Genomic DNA, 17,514 nt, shown 5'->3' on the forward strand with positions numbered 1-17,514 from the left:
AAGAGATGCAATTATGTCATATTCTAAAGGCAGACAAGTCCTTGCCCAACTTTTACATCCAGTTTCGGGCAGGACATATTATAAAAGACACAGATGAAATGGAAAGAATCCAAAAGAAAGTGAAATGAGACCTATGGGGAAAGGCTGAAGGAAGTACATTTAGTTAATCTGGAGGACAAAAAGCAGCTTGTGGAGGAACAAAACAATCTTCAATATACAGGAGTTAATTAAAATAGAGGAGAGCAATCAACGACTGAGTGTCCACAGAAAAGTTCTGGGAGCAAGGGGCTGGAAGGTGGTTGCCGGGAGAAGAGGTTGGGTCTGTCCCTCACTGGGCATGCCCAGCTCTAGCAGGCTCCACAATGAAGGAGAAGGGAATGAAGGAACACTTAGGCTCAAAGAGGAGAAGGTGCTTCATGAGGAGCAGGTACACTCCCAGAGGGACTTGCAGACTGTGGAGAACAGGAAAAGTACAAGAAGGAAGGAGCAGCAGAGAAAAAGTGACTCCAATTCCCTGCACTGCTCAAGGCTGCTCTGAAGGGACTGATTGTCACCTGCAGCCATGACAAGCTGTGAGAAGTGTCTGAGTGAGGCTGTGATGAGGTAGCATGGAGGACACATATTTGGAGTTAACAGAGCCTGGGAGAAGGAGAGACATTCTTCCCCCCTGAATATTTTAATGTTTGCCTCTTTTGTTTCATAATACCTGATTCAGAATTAAATATTTATGTTAACCGGCTATAAATTAAGTTAAATTCCACAAGATGAGTCTGTCTGACATAAAAAATTACTCAGCGAGTGATCTCCCTGTCTTTATTTTGACCCAGGGGTTTTCTTGCTTCTGTTCCTCTTGTTTTCTCTCCCCCATTCTGCTAGGAGGGGGGGAGCCACAGTCAACTCACCATAGTCCAGCTGGATAAGGACAGAGAAGTCCTTAACTAGCATAAGGCACTGTTAAGCACTATGCCAGTAAAAGCTTTCAACCTGATCTGTGAGACAGTCTGGGCATAGATTTTGGGATCTCCTCACTGGACACTCTGCAGAACAAGTTAGACAGCTCCTCTGGGGCCATTCTGGGTTCTCCATGCACAGGAGGAGACAAGCAACTTGTCTTTTGTGAGGTCTCTCCCAACCCCACAGCTCTGTGTAGCAGAAGAAACACGGGGGCACGGAAATAAGCTATCACCTTTCACTTGGCTGGCTTGTCGTGTATAGCAGGTATGCCACAACCTGCTTTCCAGAAGGGTAAAAGACAATTCTTTCTCCATGATTTGTGAAGGGGACAATATTATGACAGATAGCCACAGGAATTTTAAAAGCTCCTTCTACTTGCATGTTTTGAGGTAAATGCAACCACCAGAAAGTTACTGAAAAATACTTTTCCCCCCCTCAGTACGGAAATTTTAAGTAGCTATTATTTCCAGCTTTCTAAAACATAGCACTGCTGTATGTTTCTTGATAATGAGGGAGCTTGAGTAATTGTGCAATGAACCAAGTGCCAAAGTAAAAGTGAGAAAAACTTTGTAACAATGTTCAGATTCCAGAAGTCTGTGAAAGAGGTGGTATACACATTCACCTGTGTCAAGAGAGAATGAGTCATGGCTAACACCTCTCACAAAGCAGCATCCTCAGCAGAGGCTGTGTTGAAGGTCACAGATCCCGAATAAAAGAAAAAAATAAGTAAAAAAAAAAGGAAAAAGGAAAAAAAAAATAGCCCACTACCTTTAACTGGATTTAAGCGAGGAACTGTATTGTTTCCTCCTCTAATGATACTGCAGAGTACCAGGAAAGTTAATTATATAAGATATTGCAATTGTTGCCAGCCATAATAATCAAAGTTTTTCGATTTTAGCTGGCATGGGGTACTCCAAGGATAGTTTCAAATCCATCTTCTGTGCCTACATTAGGAAGGCTGTCAGGAACGATACAACTATGTACCTCAATATCCTGTTTAGCTATAGTTACAGGCCTCATATAGGGTATGGTTATAGGCATTCCCTGTTTTGGTTTTCATGCAATACAGTAATGTAATTACCATGTAATTACATGGTAATGTAATTACCATTACACAGTAATGACACTGTAATAATAAAACATAGAAGAACATTTTTTCTAGGCACTGTTTTATACTACACAACTATTCTTGTGCTTGTTTGTCTGAAAGAGTAGTATATTTGTGTATTTCAGGACTTACTGGGAGTCACAGACAGATGTGTCATGCTTAAAATGCACATGCACATATGCACAGCAAAAATGGTCAACAGTATTTCAGCCACAGAAGGTCGAATTACATCTCCCTGCAACAACACAAAATCAGAACACCTGGTGTGCATTCAGTGCCCACTGGGCAGCCATAAGGCCTCCTTTGCAAAGCCTGATACAGGACATTATTGCACATGCTATCAGCAGGTGGTGTGCAACCACAAACATATTGTGAACCATTTTAAAACAGTCAGGAAGGGCTTGTTCCAGCTACTAAATTCCATTGGAGTCACTGTGCTGTTATTACTCTAAACAATCTCCATGGTTTCGAATGGATAAAACCACTTTTCACTCCTGACACTGAACAAAAGGTGAGTTAGGCTACATTTTAGTAACACTATGCTTCTTCCCGTAAGTCTGAAAAATCATTTCTGGAATGAAATCCTGGACACTCTGAAAGAAATGGATGTTCTTGCCCACTGCTTTCCATCTTCTTGTAATTCAGGCCACATTTTTAAAGGCAGAGGGAACAGCCTAATACAGACTATTAAAATTCTTTCATCCAGAACATAAATTTTAAATATACTTAAACTCTATGAAACAGAAATGAGGAATGCATTACCATGCATACTAGCTATTCTGCACCGCTGAGCAAGTGAATTTATAACTTGTATAAATATTCACTTTTTTTCTGCTCCTTTTCAGATGCATGCCTAAGCTGATAGCTGAGTGGATACAAATTCCAAGAAATTGAAATGATTAGTGAAAAAGTCTGTGAAAGAGATGTGCAATTAAAATTTGTTCTTTTGGTTTGTTGTCATGCAGATTTGATGCTCCTCATTTTGAGATTTTTGTGCTTCATCAGCTTTATGATACACCATGTGGTGAAAAGACTGGAATCATGCTGTTGCTTCTGACCTCTTTTCCTTCCGCTTAGTCGTAAAAAAGAGGAGAAATGTTTGTACTTCTTTGTTAAGAAAAATTCTTTTAAAAATATCTTTCCAATTATTAAAAGTATGTGAAAACTCAGACCACTCAGGTTGACAGCTGTAGCCCTGGGTGAGATATTGGTGTATACTATGGTTCTGCTTGCTGATTATGTTCAATCTACAACTCCCAGTTGGAAGATACAGTATATTTCTTCAGAAATGCCTATTTCTCTTTCATAGTACACGCGAATGATTCTTTTAAACATCACTTTTATATTTGGTCTGTTGATAGTTGTAGTTTCATTTTTAAATGGAAAAAACCCATCTCCTGGGCAAAAATCAATCAATCATTTTCTAGGCTAGGAGAGTTAGTAGACAGTGGTGAAACATCTGATGAGAATACTTTCATTTTCTCTGTTACCTTCCCAGACCCTAGATCTTCTAGATTTTCTAGCGACTGTCTTGAAAAGACTTGTAGTAGGCACTCTGAAAAGTCTGACTGCTTAGAATACCTGCAAGGCTTCTGGTGTGCTCTAATGCAACATTCAAACCAACACAGAGCTCACATTTTGAAAACTACAGCAAACATACACATTGATGACAAGAGCTGAGGTCTACAATAGTGCCTTGTTGCAATATGCATACAGGTTTTTATACAACTGAAATCTGCACACATCAAGGCACTTCCCATGTAAAAGCATATTGACTAAAAGCAAGAGCAAAACTCAAGCATACCTGCCCAGTATGAGATATTACAGAGTTACAAACCAGTTTTCTTCTGTCATATCATAGGAGGAAAACAGTGTTCAGTCCATAGCACAAACAGAGAATTTCCACCCTGTATCATATCAGTGACTCATAACCCTGGCAGCCTGGCTTTGTAACTAGCTTCATCCCTTTTAAAATTTTTTTAAGCTCTACTAATTTCCTAATCACAGAAATCATTTGTCCCAGAGCACTTTTCAGTAACCTGGGCCTTCTATCAGCCCTGCATTTGTTCCTTATAGATATATATATTGGTGCTGACAGGAAGAGTTCCCAAATGTTTTTGGGTTTGTTTCTTTTTTTAGCCCATGGCAAATTACTTCAATGCTTTGAGGTGTCTGAAGGAAAAAAAGCCTTGGAAGCTGTAGGGCTTCTAACGCCAGAGCACTCTATGGGTACAGTAAGCACTGTCCCGGGCCAGACCTGCATGCGGGTGTCTGACCGAGTCACGCACTCAGCAGTCAGAGGTCAAAACAGGCAAACAGGAGCTATACTCAAAGCTGCCAGTGACAAGCTCCTATCCACATGATTGTTACTTGTTGGAAAAATGTTTTTATCTATTCCTTACAGTGACATCTCAAAATAACCTAAAAAAAAAAGACAGACGGTGATACTGAAAGATCTCTGAATCAACGTACCAAGATACAACCATGTCTACCAAACTCAGCAACACACAATCTAAGGAGGAGATAATGCAGCTAAACTGTTAGTTTTTTAAAATACATAAGCAATTAAATTTGCATATGAAAACTCCATGTGGCATAGACAATTGAGCCATCCTTTGGTTGACACAATTTGCAGTTGTGGAAAAACTTCTATGTAGGCAGGGTATCAGTGAACCTTTTACTACAGCCAAATGACCTGCCTCATGGTTAATACAAGGGGACATGACTCAGTTGCCTGAACAGAGATATCTAATGCTGGTTAGGCACCCTAGTAACACCTCCTTCAGCTGACTCCCATTCCTGAATGGCACTGGGGTCTGAGCCATGACTGTCAGGCCTGGATGTATGTTTCTGATGCCACCAAGCACCTAGAACATCCACAGGTGGACGGATGGTTGGGCATGAAAGCTGTAAGAAAATTGTAAAATACCTGTCCTAAAGTGGGAATGTATTTAACCAAAAAAAAGCCTCCCCAAATCAGCATCTTCCTCTCACAAATAAAAATTACGTACACTAGCTATCTAGTGGTGCATTTCCCTTGTGCGATGATGTACAATTAAGGACTATTTAAATATACAGGCCAAAGTTTTCCAAAGAGGGAAACTGAAGTGCATCACCTTCCTGGCCTGGGAATCCTAAGGGCCAAGTTTTGAGAAGATGTAATTGCTCAAAACAAGATTAATTGATTTTGATCTGCAAATCAAGATGGCACATGATCAAAATACTTTGATTCGTTTGCCTATAAAATTCTGAAAGTGGTTGGTTAAAAATAATAATACAGCAAGTAAAATATCCAATTATTTGCTTATTGGTGTTATCTTGACATTGCACTCTTTGTAAGCACAGCAGACTTCTTTTTTGCCCATATGTTTTCAATATAAAGTTTTATATATATTTGAAACACTCTTCTCACTTTTAGCAAAGAAAGTCTGAGGGCACTCAGGGTAGCCATATGGAACAAAAGTGAATTATTTAAATAGTTATCATTTCCCCGCAGTATTTGTAACTAACAATTCTGTTTCTTATTCCTTACTTCTTGGTGGCAAAAGCCTGACTTTGATTCCAGCAAAGAGAAGTATCATAGCAATAACCAATTTTAGGCCATTTTCAGCATTCCAATCTTATGCTTGAAAAGGACAAGCAAAGGCAAAGGGCTGTGCAAATATGCTGCACATATTCTCTCTTCAGAAGCAACTCCTTCACTCTCAATCGAGTAGTAAAGGGAAGTCTTAAAACAAAGGGACAAAAGAGAACCTCAAAACCTTGTCTCCGCTGCCTCATGGAGAAACAGGACCTACGTCCATCACAAACTGTGGAGGCTCAGCTGAGGAAGCTGGGGACGCATAAAGAGCAGGTCCAAGAATGTACTGGAGAACAGACAGAGGCAGAGGTGACAATGACGATGAAGAGCTTGCAATGTACTGTTGATGGACAAAGATCGCCGCCTTTTGCTTACCTCAGTTATGTAAAGGGCAAATTTAGGGTAGCTAAAATCTCATCACACAGGGAAACAGAACTACTATTGACTGAAATATGTCCCCTGTCTATTATCTATGCTGTGCAGCCTACACTAAATACAGTCCTGAGTGCATCTTTATGGAGGACAAATGCCTCTCTGACTCACATGGATTAAGGCTCTAAATGAAGATTTTGCATTACAACATCATCATCTACATGCAAAAAACCTACCCACCTTATGAAGCAGGGTTAGTGCTACACAGTTCTCTGGAAAGCTGACATAGGTCAGTGCTCAAGTATGGCACGACTGAATCCTGGGTCCTATTCCTTAGTACAGCCTCACTCCTTGCTGTGGGAAGGGTCTATCAGAAGTTCCACAGGAGCTCTATGGGATCATTTAATTTGCTGTTCAGATCTGATTTTAAGTTTACGCACACACACATGGAAAAATCAGTCTCATCTGTAAGAGCATTTTTAAAAAAGACTTTGTGTGTGTGAGACTCAAACATGTAGGCATCTTTCCTCTTCTGAAAAAGGATTAAGTCAAGACTAGGAAAGCTAGAATAACGAAAGAACAAGACCAGATTTAAAGTATCCTATAGAAACTAAACAGCAATTCTTCAAGTCATAGCTGGCAAAAGCCACCTTTCTGCTATTCCACTGAAAGAGGTGCTTTGCTTTATTTTTAGAACTTTAACATATTCATATTTTTAGAGCATATTGGAGCTTTAAACTTGAAATACATAAGATGCATCTGATCACCCATTTTCAGTTCAAGCCACGAATGACAAGCAATGCCATCTCAAAGTATAAGAAAAGCTTTCCAAGCGTTAGCAAAAGGCAGAGAAATTGGGAGTGCTGGCTTTTGCTTAACCTACAGTTAGCTAAAGCAGCTTGTCTGGAACAGTAGTAGTCACCATACTAGACCAGCATGCATGCTGGCTCCAGCTGGCCAGAGGAAGTTATTCTGTCCAAAGCCTCATTCTGTGCTGCTCTCAAGGAATTAAAAAATTCACCCATCATCAATTGACCAGATGCAACCAGTTACACAAATATGAATATCCAATCACAAATCAGATATATCCTTCCTCCACACAGGCCAGCACAGTGTTTGATCCTTCCAGAAGAGGACAGCTGTCTCATCCTACTTGTATTATTAGAATCAGTCACCTCAATCTTCTCTACAAAACTTCCCCTCCCCATCAAATATATCCTTTAAATGAAAATTAGTAGTTCTTAGAATAATCAAGTATGTGTATTACAACAGTATGGGAGCAAGAATATAGATCACACTCTAACCATTCCTGTGAGAACAAATGAGAAAGCTTCCAAGAACATCTCTCGAAAGACTATCTACAGTCTTGCTTAGGGCACAGGCCCATTTCTCTTTAGCAATTCCAAAGTGAACTCATCAGCCATAGCTTGGAAGAGCAAAGAGGAAAGAAAAGACTGTGACAACTTATAGTTACTCGTAACAGGACCCTAGACATTCAGACACAGAAATCTGAACAAGATTGAATTGCAAGCAAATCTTCCTCACTTCTTTGAACATTACTGTTCTACATGTAAAAGCTGAAATCTTTCCAGTATTTAAAATGCTTATTTACTATTAGCTATTTTCTTGAAAGGGAGAGGACAACTGGTTGCACAGCTGGTGTCAGCAACTGGGACTTGTCTTTTACACACATGGGACTGGCTTCCATAATCAAGAACTGATTTCTAGGAAAAGGTGGGATGCACTTGACCAAGCAGCTAGTTGGCAAAGGTGCTTTTGTTCTGACCAACACAGCAAGACATGAGCAATCCAGGAAGCTTCTGGAGTGCATTGACAGTAACTTCTTAACATGGGTGACTGAGGATCCAACAAGGGAACCTCCTCGACCCTCACAGTTAGAAATAAGGAAGAACGAGTCCAAGATGTGAAGGTCAGGGGCAGCCTTGGCTGCAGTGACCTTGAATGGCAGAATCCTGTGAAGAAAGAGCAAGGCAAAAAGCACGATCACTATGCCAGACTTCAGGAGAGCAGATTTTGGCCTGTTCAGGAGAATCTCACAGAGAGAAGAGCGCACAAGAGAGCTGGTTGATTTTGAAGGATCACCCAGACCAAGCTCAAGACTTTGCCCAACTTCCTGCACCACAATGTGCAGGGAGTTGGGCAAAGGTCACAGGGCAAGACTTTCCCTCAGCAGACTTTTGGGAACACTGAAACACGTTACTGCCAAGCTGCTGGGCCTTGATGCAATGCACTCAAAGGTGTTGAAGGAGCTGGCCAATGATACTTCAATGCCACTCCTGGCAATTTTTGAAAGGTTGTGGTGATTGAGGATGTTCCTAAGGTCTAGAAGAGGGAAAATATCTCTTCCATTTTCAAGGAAGACAACAAGGAATAATTCAGGGAACTAGAAAGCTGGTCAGCCTCACCTTGATCCCTGCAAAGGTGATGAAGCAAATCTTCCTGGAAGCCCTTTCCATATGTAGATTGGATGAAGGTGACTGGAAACCGTCAGCAAGGATTTATGAAAGAGAAATATGCTTGACCAGCCTCATAGCCTTTTATGGTGAGATGACTGGCTCAGTGGATGCTGTTTATTGTGGCTTTAATAAAGCTTCTGACAGTCTCTTCTAACAGCCTCACTGACTAATGAAGTAGGGGCAAAACCAGGGGACAGAGAGATGGACTGAAATCTGATTGCACTGCTGCACTCAAAGGGTTATGATTAGTGGCATAAAGTCCACCTGAAGGTCAGTCGGTATTGGTGTACTCTAGGGACTGACACTGGAGAAAGCATTGCTTAAGATCTTCCTTAATGACTTAGGTAACAGGACAGAGTTCACCATCAGCAAGTGCATAAGCAGGGGAGTACACCAGATGGACATAGTCCCATTCAGAGGGACCCTGGCCGGAGTATAGAAATGGGCCAACAGGTAGCTCTGCAAGTTCAACAGAGTAAAATGCCAATCCTGCACCTGGGGAGGACTAAGACTAGTCATCAATATGGGCTGGGGGCCAACCAACTGGAAAGCAATGCTGAAGTGAAGAACACTGTGGTTCTGGTGAACACCAAGCTGATCATGAGCCAGCAAGGTGCATTTGCAGCACAGAAGACCAATAGTCTCCTGGGCTGCATTAGGAAAAGTGTTGCCAGCAGATCAAAGGAGATGATCCTCCTCTCAGCCTTGGTAAGACACATTTGGAGTGCTGGGTTCAGTTCTGGGCTCCCCAGTATAAGAGACATAGACAATACTGGAGGAAGGCCAATGAAGGACAACAAAGTTAATCAAGGGACTGCAAAACCTGTCATACAAGGAGAGGCTGGGTGATCTGGGACTGTGCAGCCTGGAGAAGAGAAGGCTTGGGGAGATTTTATCCATATCTATAAATACCCGATGGGAAGGAATAAAGAGGACAGAAACTGACTTCTCACTGGTGTCCAGTGATGGGACAAGAGGTAATGGACAAAAAATGGAATAGAAGAAATGTTGCTTAAACATAAATAAAGAAAACTTTCTTACATGAGGGTATTCAAACACTGACCCAGAGAATATGTCAAATCTCCATCCTTGGAGACATTTGAAACTCAACTTGACATGGCCTTGAACTGACACTGCTCTGTGTAGGGGATCTCCAGAGATCCCTGCCAATCTGAATGGTTCTATGATTGCATTTGGTAGAAAATAAGTAAAGACCTGTTAAATTCGATTCTTGGATACAGAAATGTTCTATTAATAGATTTAATCTCTTTTAGGGCTCTGTATACATTTGTATTTGGCTCATTCGATGTAGGTGGTCAAGAAAGTAAATTGAGCATAGTAAGGCAGGTCCTAAATATTTATGCCAATAGCTGAATGAACATTAAGGAAAACTGACAGATATGGAGCTAATTCTGGAATGTGTTCAATGTAGTTTGTAGGAGAAGTTGAACCTAAGTCCACCCACCAAGACTAAGCTGCACTAACTAGCTAACACTTATGCAACTGTTTTGGATTTATGTGAAATACAATACAAACCCATTTTAGAAGTCTGAGTATCTTCTCGGTTGAGTACTAGAATAGTGTTTGTTCAACTGGACTTACTTCCTTTACAGCTTAACTTGAACAAAAAGATAAGGAATGACACATCTAGTAGAAAGAACTCACAGACATACCCCCTATTAAAAAAGTAATATCCTAGCTTTATGGGCTAACTCATCTGCTTAAATAAACAAAACCCACTATATTGGTGTAAATAAGAGGTATGTTTAAATTTAATTTTTAAAAACCTCATTTAAAGGGAATTGACTTGATTAGAAGCCTTAAAAAAAAAACCAAACTGGAATGGCTGGGGTTTTTTTAACCCAGAAATGTCTTGCATTAAGAAATGTCTTTTATTCCTAAACTAATAAAAACCACATTGAGTCATCAGAAGATTAATACTGACCTTCTAAACCATGGTGCTAGTAATCAGATAATCCTTATGAGTTACTCAAATAGTTACTGATCAATCTATCATTTAATTATTTATATTGCCATAACCCCTAATCTCTCAGCTCTGCCATTTCCTTCTCTCTTTTATCATGGATGAAGTAGGAACCTCTCATCTTCACAGGCAAGGTTTTTGATACGCACCTAAATGACTGGGATCAAGATTAGTAATGCTGTAGGCAAATGTGCCATCTGGGGGCACATAAGTGAAAGTCTAAAGCATGCTAATCTCAACAATTAATGGCAATAAAACCTAACTCCAACACTGATAATCAAGACCAATTTTATGGACAGATCAGTTCTCATACATTAGCCTACCAAGAAGTATCCCTTAAGCTGCTTAATTCTACATCACTATTTTATAATCTCAAGGAATCTTACATCTGCTTTAGCTTTCTGTACGTAACTGGATACAGCAATTGCCCACAGCAATTGTGCCTGTAGCAATGGTGCCTACCAAAAATTAATTAAGGACTAGACTGGTGGGAAGAAGAGATTTGATAGCTGCCTACAAAAGGAGACTGACACTAACATAAGGTTGTTGTAACAGTGATTATAAACCAAGGTAGCCCTACAGATCTCTAGCCTGATTATGAGATTGGCATACCGTGTGGTTGATAAAGACGCTTGCAAGAGAGCCTGCATACAGTTTTAGGCAGTTATACCAAACATCAGTGCTTGAATGGGGTAAGGCCATTCTGTTTCCATTTAAATAGAAAAGCAAAACCTTCATGGTCACATACCTCATTGCAACATTGCTGCCATCAATAACTATTGGCCTCAGGTTGTCACCATCCTCTGTCACATCCTCCTGCAGTGGAGACTCTGACCTCTGAGACTCTAGGGAAGACGCTTCACGCATTACACTAGTGTTAGCATTAGTTACAGTCTGATCAGTCTCAGTTTTATTCCCAAGTTTGACAAGTTCTCCCAAAATATCATTTATTAAAGCATCAGTACCAAGTTTATTGAGTACAAGTTGAACCTGCTCTTCAGAGTAACCCAACTTAAGTGCAAACTCCAGTTTGGTTTGATATTCTTTCACCACATCAGGGGGCTTTTTGACTTCCTTAGGTACTATCTGAGCCTCTTCTATCCTAAAGTCTTGCAAGATTTCATTTCTTTTTAGTATATGAGGCTCTAAGCAAGGAGATCGGCACAGCTCTCGGTGAGTCTTAGGCAATAAATGTGACTCCGATGCAGAATTATTCAGTCTCTCTGAATCATTATCAGAATTTGTGCTTTCTTCAGAGTCACAGCTGGAGCTTCCGGAAGTCTCTTCAGATGCCTCCTTTTCTACATCTTCTTTTCTAGAATTAACCTTATCCATTGTTGGCTTCTCCACCACTGACCAAGGTACAATTGCATTTATTTGTGTGCCAGTGCTCCCCACATAAAGGTGGCCTAAGTCATGCCCCAGATGATCCTTCAAGCCCATGAAGCTGCTGCATGTACTTGACTCCACCTTGTTGTTTTTCTTGTATTCCTGAATATAAAGTGTTCCGTATTCCTAAAGAGAAAACAAAAATGTTGCAACTGGTTACATGCATTACTTATTTTGTATTTCCTTGCTGCGTCCTCAGAACTGCATTTATTCTCTCCCAGCAGAGAAACAGGACCTTTTTCTTTCTTTAAACATGGGAAACTTTCTGTGGGAAAAACATTTCCTAAGGAACATCCATAGCAAGTGGACAAATAACTAACCATTCTGAGTTTATCAAATGTTTTTACTTACACAATTCTAGAAATGGATTTATGAAAGAATACGAAACCAAACACTGCAAGTTTACCTACTGTAGCATAGAGACAGGAGACTTGTCATGATTTAAAAACAATAAGATATTTTTTCTAGTTTAAGTCTATATTATAACAATGAAAAAAATATGTGACTCTAAAATACAAGTACTAGAAAAGCTTTTTAAACTAAATATCTCAAACTATGTTGAATAGAAAGACATTAGCATAACACTAGATTATCTAGCTTATTAGTAACAGAAAACATGATTAAAAAAAAACTTATTGGCCCTGAAAGACACTATCTGTTCAAGTGAATACAATCAAACTACTTATGAATTCCCTTATAAAGTTATAATTAAGCCAAGAAAGACTAATTGCTCTCAACAGAGTGCTGTATTACTAGCACATACAGTATTTAGGGACATGGATAGATCTAATGGCCAACAAAGCCAATGGAAGTCTTTGCACTGATTGCAACAGATCATTCATCAAGCCAACAAAACTAAAAGCTGATTTCAGCTCTTGGACTAGACAAAGACAAGCCTTTCGCTGAATCAAAACTGTACATATATAGACAGGAGTCATTTAGGAAGAATGGAAGAAGACAAGTTGCAGTTTTGTGAACTTCATACACTTGCCATATCAGTCTTTCTGGAGGAATTTTGCATAACAGCAATTATTCAGAAGGTAGCCACCCAGTTCATCACAAAGACTACTTCCACAGCCTACACTTAAAGGCAGATTGCTACCTCTTTCCCTTACTTTGTTCTTTCAAGCAGGAATATTTGCTAACTGCTCCAATAAAGAAAGTAAAAGATAAACTATTTCTCATAAATAAAAATGGACCATATGGACCAATTGTACTGCAGGGTTACCACGAAAAAGAAGAATTTAAATTAAGGAAAGACTATGAAACAAAGAGTTCTTTCACACTTCCATCTTGCAAAGCAGAATATAAAACAAGATACAGAGGCAAAGGACTTCATTTGAACTTGATAGATACACTACAGACACAAATTTCATCAAGGAAGACATACCGAGAAAAAACATGTCCAACAGAATCTCTTGACTTATACCTATAATTTGTATTAGTATATCTCATGCACAGCCAAAATACATTAATTCTCCCATCCCCTTGCAGGAGCATTTAAGAATCACCCAGTATTTTTAAAATACAGTGTACTCTGCTCTTCTTGGAATGAAGATTTGCTAGTGTGCACCAGAGAAATTCATCCAGGATTAAGATCAGAGAAAATCGAAAAAACACTCAAATCCATGGTTCAGTAAAAGCAGACTCTATAGGCACTGACTGCCAAGACATCACCACTCTGGTGGAGCTTTTTGGTTATGAGGCACAAAAACTTACTTTACCTAGTTAAAATAACTAAATCTATCTATCATCAATGTTTTGATCTCCAACACCTTAATCCAGGCAAGACTGATAGAAAAGAAAACAAAATTTTACTTAGATATTATCTTGTTAAAAGGCAGTAGGACTGTAATTCTCAGGCAGCGTATTAATGAATATTGCATTTTCTTATCTCAAAGCTTTAGGATTTCAAAAAACACCACAGATGAAATACAACAAGAATTTAGGAAATTAACCTTTTCACATGGTGATTTATTAACTAAGATAATACACTCGATAGCACAGAGATAGTAACAAATCACAATATCCCAATAAAAGGATACAGTTAAAAAAACAACACTGTGGCCTTCACAGAACTGACACCACGAAAAAAAAAAATAATTAAAACAAATCGCAAACAAGCAGCCCCTATTGGAAGCCAGGCTGCTTAGCAACTGGCCTCCAGTTGCTAGGATGCGCTCCTTTAACATAGCATCATGAATACTAGCACAGCGAAAGAATAATTTGGTATGAACAAAAGCCCATGAAAGAGAGCGGGACTTAAGTGCGTCTGGTTTCCCCTCCGAGAACAATGCAGCTGCCAAACCAATCTGGAAGCCCCGACATCATTGTTCCACCAACCCCACAATCTGCTCTGACTCGAGGAAGTCTAGTTAATGGGCAACACTTTTAAGCTGGACTGAAAAGTTGAGCTGGCTCATGTACCGCTGCTGCAGAATACAGGGAGATAATGGGTCACTGCCTAAATCCATGTACTGTGAAATGTCATTTTAGTATTGAACTAAAAGTGGAGGGAGGGGTTTTTTTGGAGGGGGGGAAGAGGAGGTTGCATATTAACAGCATCAAATAATGAAAGTCTGAAGTACATAGATTAGAAAGAGGATTTTTTTTTTTACTGTTGGTTAAAATAATACTTAAGTCATTCTCCAATCGCTTCTTTCTTGAAGTTTAAGTGCTTTACAGCAACTACAAGCATAACACCCTCCAATGGGATTCAAAGAAGTCACTAGCATATGAATGTGTCTGAAGATCAGGCATTATATGAAACGTGCTTTAGATGATTTGCACATCAACTGCGTATGAAAAATGACTGCAGACTGAGCTTGGTCCATTGTTAGAAAATATACATAATCAGCCTCACATCTATCTGCTTTAAGTCTCCTGTCAATCTCCATCATGCTCCAATATACAATTGTTTATTTTGCACAGAACTCTACTGTTTTTCAGAAACTATTTAAAGAATAGAATAATAAAAGCAGTAGCTTTAACATCTCCCACATACAGAATATTGTCACCATCCTATCGCTTTAAAAGGGTAGTTAAAATTATGTTTGTACTGTAAACCCAAAGCTAAAGATTTTTTAAATAGTTTTGCACAAGCAGTACACTATTCCTGGCATTTGGCCTAAACCCTGCATGCAAACTGTAATTATTTTCAGGCAATTTTTTACAATGCCTGTGAACTTTGTACATCATATCTGTGGTCAGTAGCATCTCTTAGAAACACTACACTTTGGAGCTCCCATCATGATGTCCTTTATGAGATTCATTGACTAGAACCATGAAAATCAGATGTCACTGTTGAATGCTGCCAATTATTTTATCTTGATTTGGTTATTGAAGAGCAATGTGCCAGCCAGTCAATTTGAATGCATTTGTATTCTAAATAAACACTAGTGTACCTCTATACAGGACAATGAAACTTGTGAAAACTAGAAAAGGTTACATTTATCCAAGGAGTAACATCAGCTAAGAACTCCTTTATTTAGAATGAACCCTCATTACACACATATGGTTTTAAAGTACGCTTTCTGATCAATGCAATAGAGCTAAAAAAAGTATCTGCTATGAATTCTAACTCAAATGAGAGCCAACCAACCAAACAAAAATAATAATAAAAAAATTCCTGTCAAGGAAGTCTTCAACTTTTGGTTATGCTCATCACAGTTCAGTAAAAGAATTTTACGAAATTTTATTTATTAAAAAGTCAATAAAATGGGTAACTCCCAATTTAGACATAGCTGTGACAACACAAGCTTTAAACTGTAGCCTGTTTAAAAGTACAGTATCTCACATTAGGTTCACTGTTAAAGGCCTAAAATACTGTGTCAAAGACATTTATCGAGTATAAATGTAATAATCCAGATGAGCACTGGGCTATTACATTGTAGAAGTGTAATCTTTTCCCATTTCTTAGAAGTCACCACTATTTTCCACTAACCATCAACAGGCAGCCTATTGATTCACCTTCACACAAACCAGAAATATTTCTCAAAGGAATGTGATTTCTCAAAGGCAAGTAGATATCTAATCTTTTACTGTGTATTCAGAATTTTTTCCACTTACAGTTGAGCATAAGAGAAGCAATTTAATGCAAATTTAGTTCACAAAGGAAAATAACAAAGAGTAATATAGTGTGTCATGTGGCACAGTATAAGAGAAATTGTGTATTCTCAAAAGACCATCAAAAAGTTTCTAACGATACATTCTACAAGGAAATAGTTCAACATACTTTCACATAGGCAGACTTTTTCTAAGTCTTCTCTACATGAAATGGAAAATATTGAAATCAGTTTGTTGAAACATTCATTACTTGCATAAACAGAAGCGCAGAGTTGATCAGAAAAGAAAAAAAAAGAATGTATCCAAAAGATACTGCAACAATGCAAATAAAATAATGAATATGTAATAAATACCTACTGCTGTAGTTTCTATGTATTTAATTACCATTGTATTTCAGCGAGTGCTGTTGTCTGCATCATTCTATCCAACAAAGGAGGGATGTCCCATTGAACAGATTGGTTAATGCTCTGGGGCAACAGATGTCTACTGGAACTGCAGGAGACCAGCAACTGGTGGCCTGCCCATCTTCTGAAAACTTTCAATAGACTCATGCATATGTTCAAACAATAGGGCATGTGGTAGAAATGCAAACCTCTTTTTAACCCTTTTATATGCTCTCTTTCCCTCCCAACTGATATATGAAGCTCTTTGTTTTGTTTTGTTTTTTTCTTTTCTTTACAAGATCCTTGGAACACAGGCTCATGGAGTACACTGTGTTTGTTCTTCAGCCTAACATCTGAACTCAAAATATAAGCCAAAACAGATTAGAAACTTTATAAAAACAGCCAGGCTAGATCTGACACACTGATAACTAGCTTTCAAAGCACAAAACCTTTGACTGGAACATCTGAGAGCATCCTAATGCTCTATCTTACACTATAGTATCTTCAGATAGCCCGCAATGGAGCTCTTCCTATTTTCACAAACACAGGAAATTTCACCCATTGTATGGTATAATGGAAAACATCTTCAATTTTTTTTCTTAAAAGCTTTTTCTACTAGTTACAATGTAAGTAATAGCTTATTTGCAAAAAAAGGGTAAATACCTATAAAGTTGAAACTTCTCCATCTCCCCACTGGGCTAGAGAGAATTTGTTCTAGAGAGAATTTGGATGGCTACTGCCTACCATTTTCAAATTCTGGGAAACGCACCATTACCCATGCTTTCGAAAGTTCCTTAGTAAAACACACTGGGCGAGATCGTTGCTTTTTAATATACATAGTCTTAAGACATAACTGCTTTTCTTTCCCTCTTTTTCCAAGAGACACCCAAAGTGTGCAAATCTCAGCTGACACACACGCTAGCTCATCGTCCAAATGCAAACTGGTAACACTGAAACACCTGAAAGGTGAAACATCCCATTTGTGCAGAGAGAAGCCCATATACTTACGTTCGCTGGAAAACACACAGACATTAGTTTCTCGTGGCTGTTCCAGAAGCAACTCCTTAACACGATTTCAGCTGCAGACTTCAGGCAAGCAAGCAGAACAATGAATGGACGAACAGATGGACCCGCGATGTCTTTGCTTAACCTATTACTGAGCAGCCGCGGAGCCAATCACGACCCAGAGAGCTCACAATTAG

The 17,514-nt window shown here is 39.1% G+C and overlaps 1 protein-coding gene across 3 annotated transcripts in view; it reads right to left on the reverse strand.

The window, feature by feature from the left end:
- ZC3H12C (zinc finger CCCH-type containing 12C) overlaps window positions 1-17,514 on the reverse strand; it is a 45,516-nt gene that overhangs the window by 12,641 nt on the left and 15,361 nt on the right. For all 3 annotated transcript variants that reach the window (XM_032678817.1, XM_032678815.1, XM_032678816.1), the window contains exon 2: window positions 11,224-11,990. In XM_032678817.1, coding sequence (XP_032534708.1) covers window positions 11,224-11,918 — 695 coding nt within the window. In that variant the 5' untranslated portion in view covers window positions 11,919-11,990. The remainder of the gene's footprint in view (window positions 1-11,223; window positions 11,991-17,514) is intronic.

This window comes from Chiroxiphia lanceolata, chromosome 2 (genome assembly GCF_009829145.1).
Source record: "Chiroxiphia lanceolata isolate bChiLan1 chromosome 2, bChiLan1.pri, whole genome shotgun sequence".
In the NCBI taxonomy this organism is placed as follows: Eukaryota; Metazoa; Chordata; class Aves; order Passeriformes; family Pipridae; genus Chiroxiphia; species Chiroxiphia lanceolata.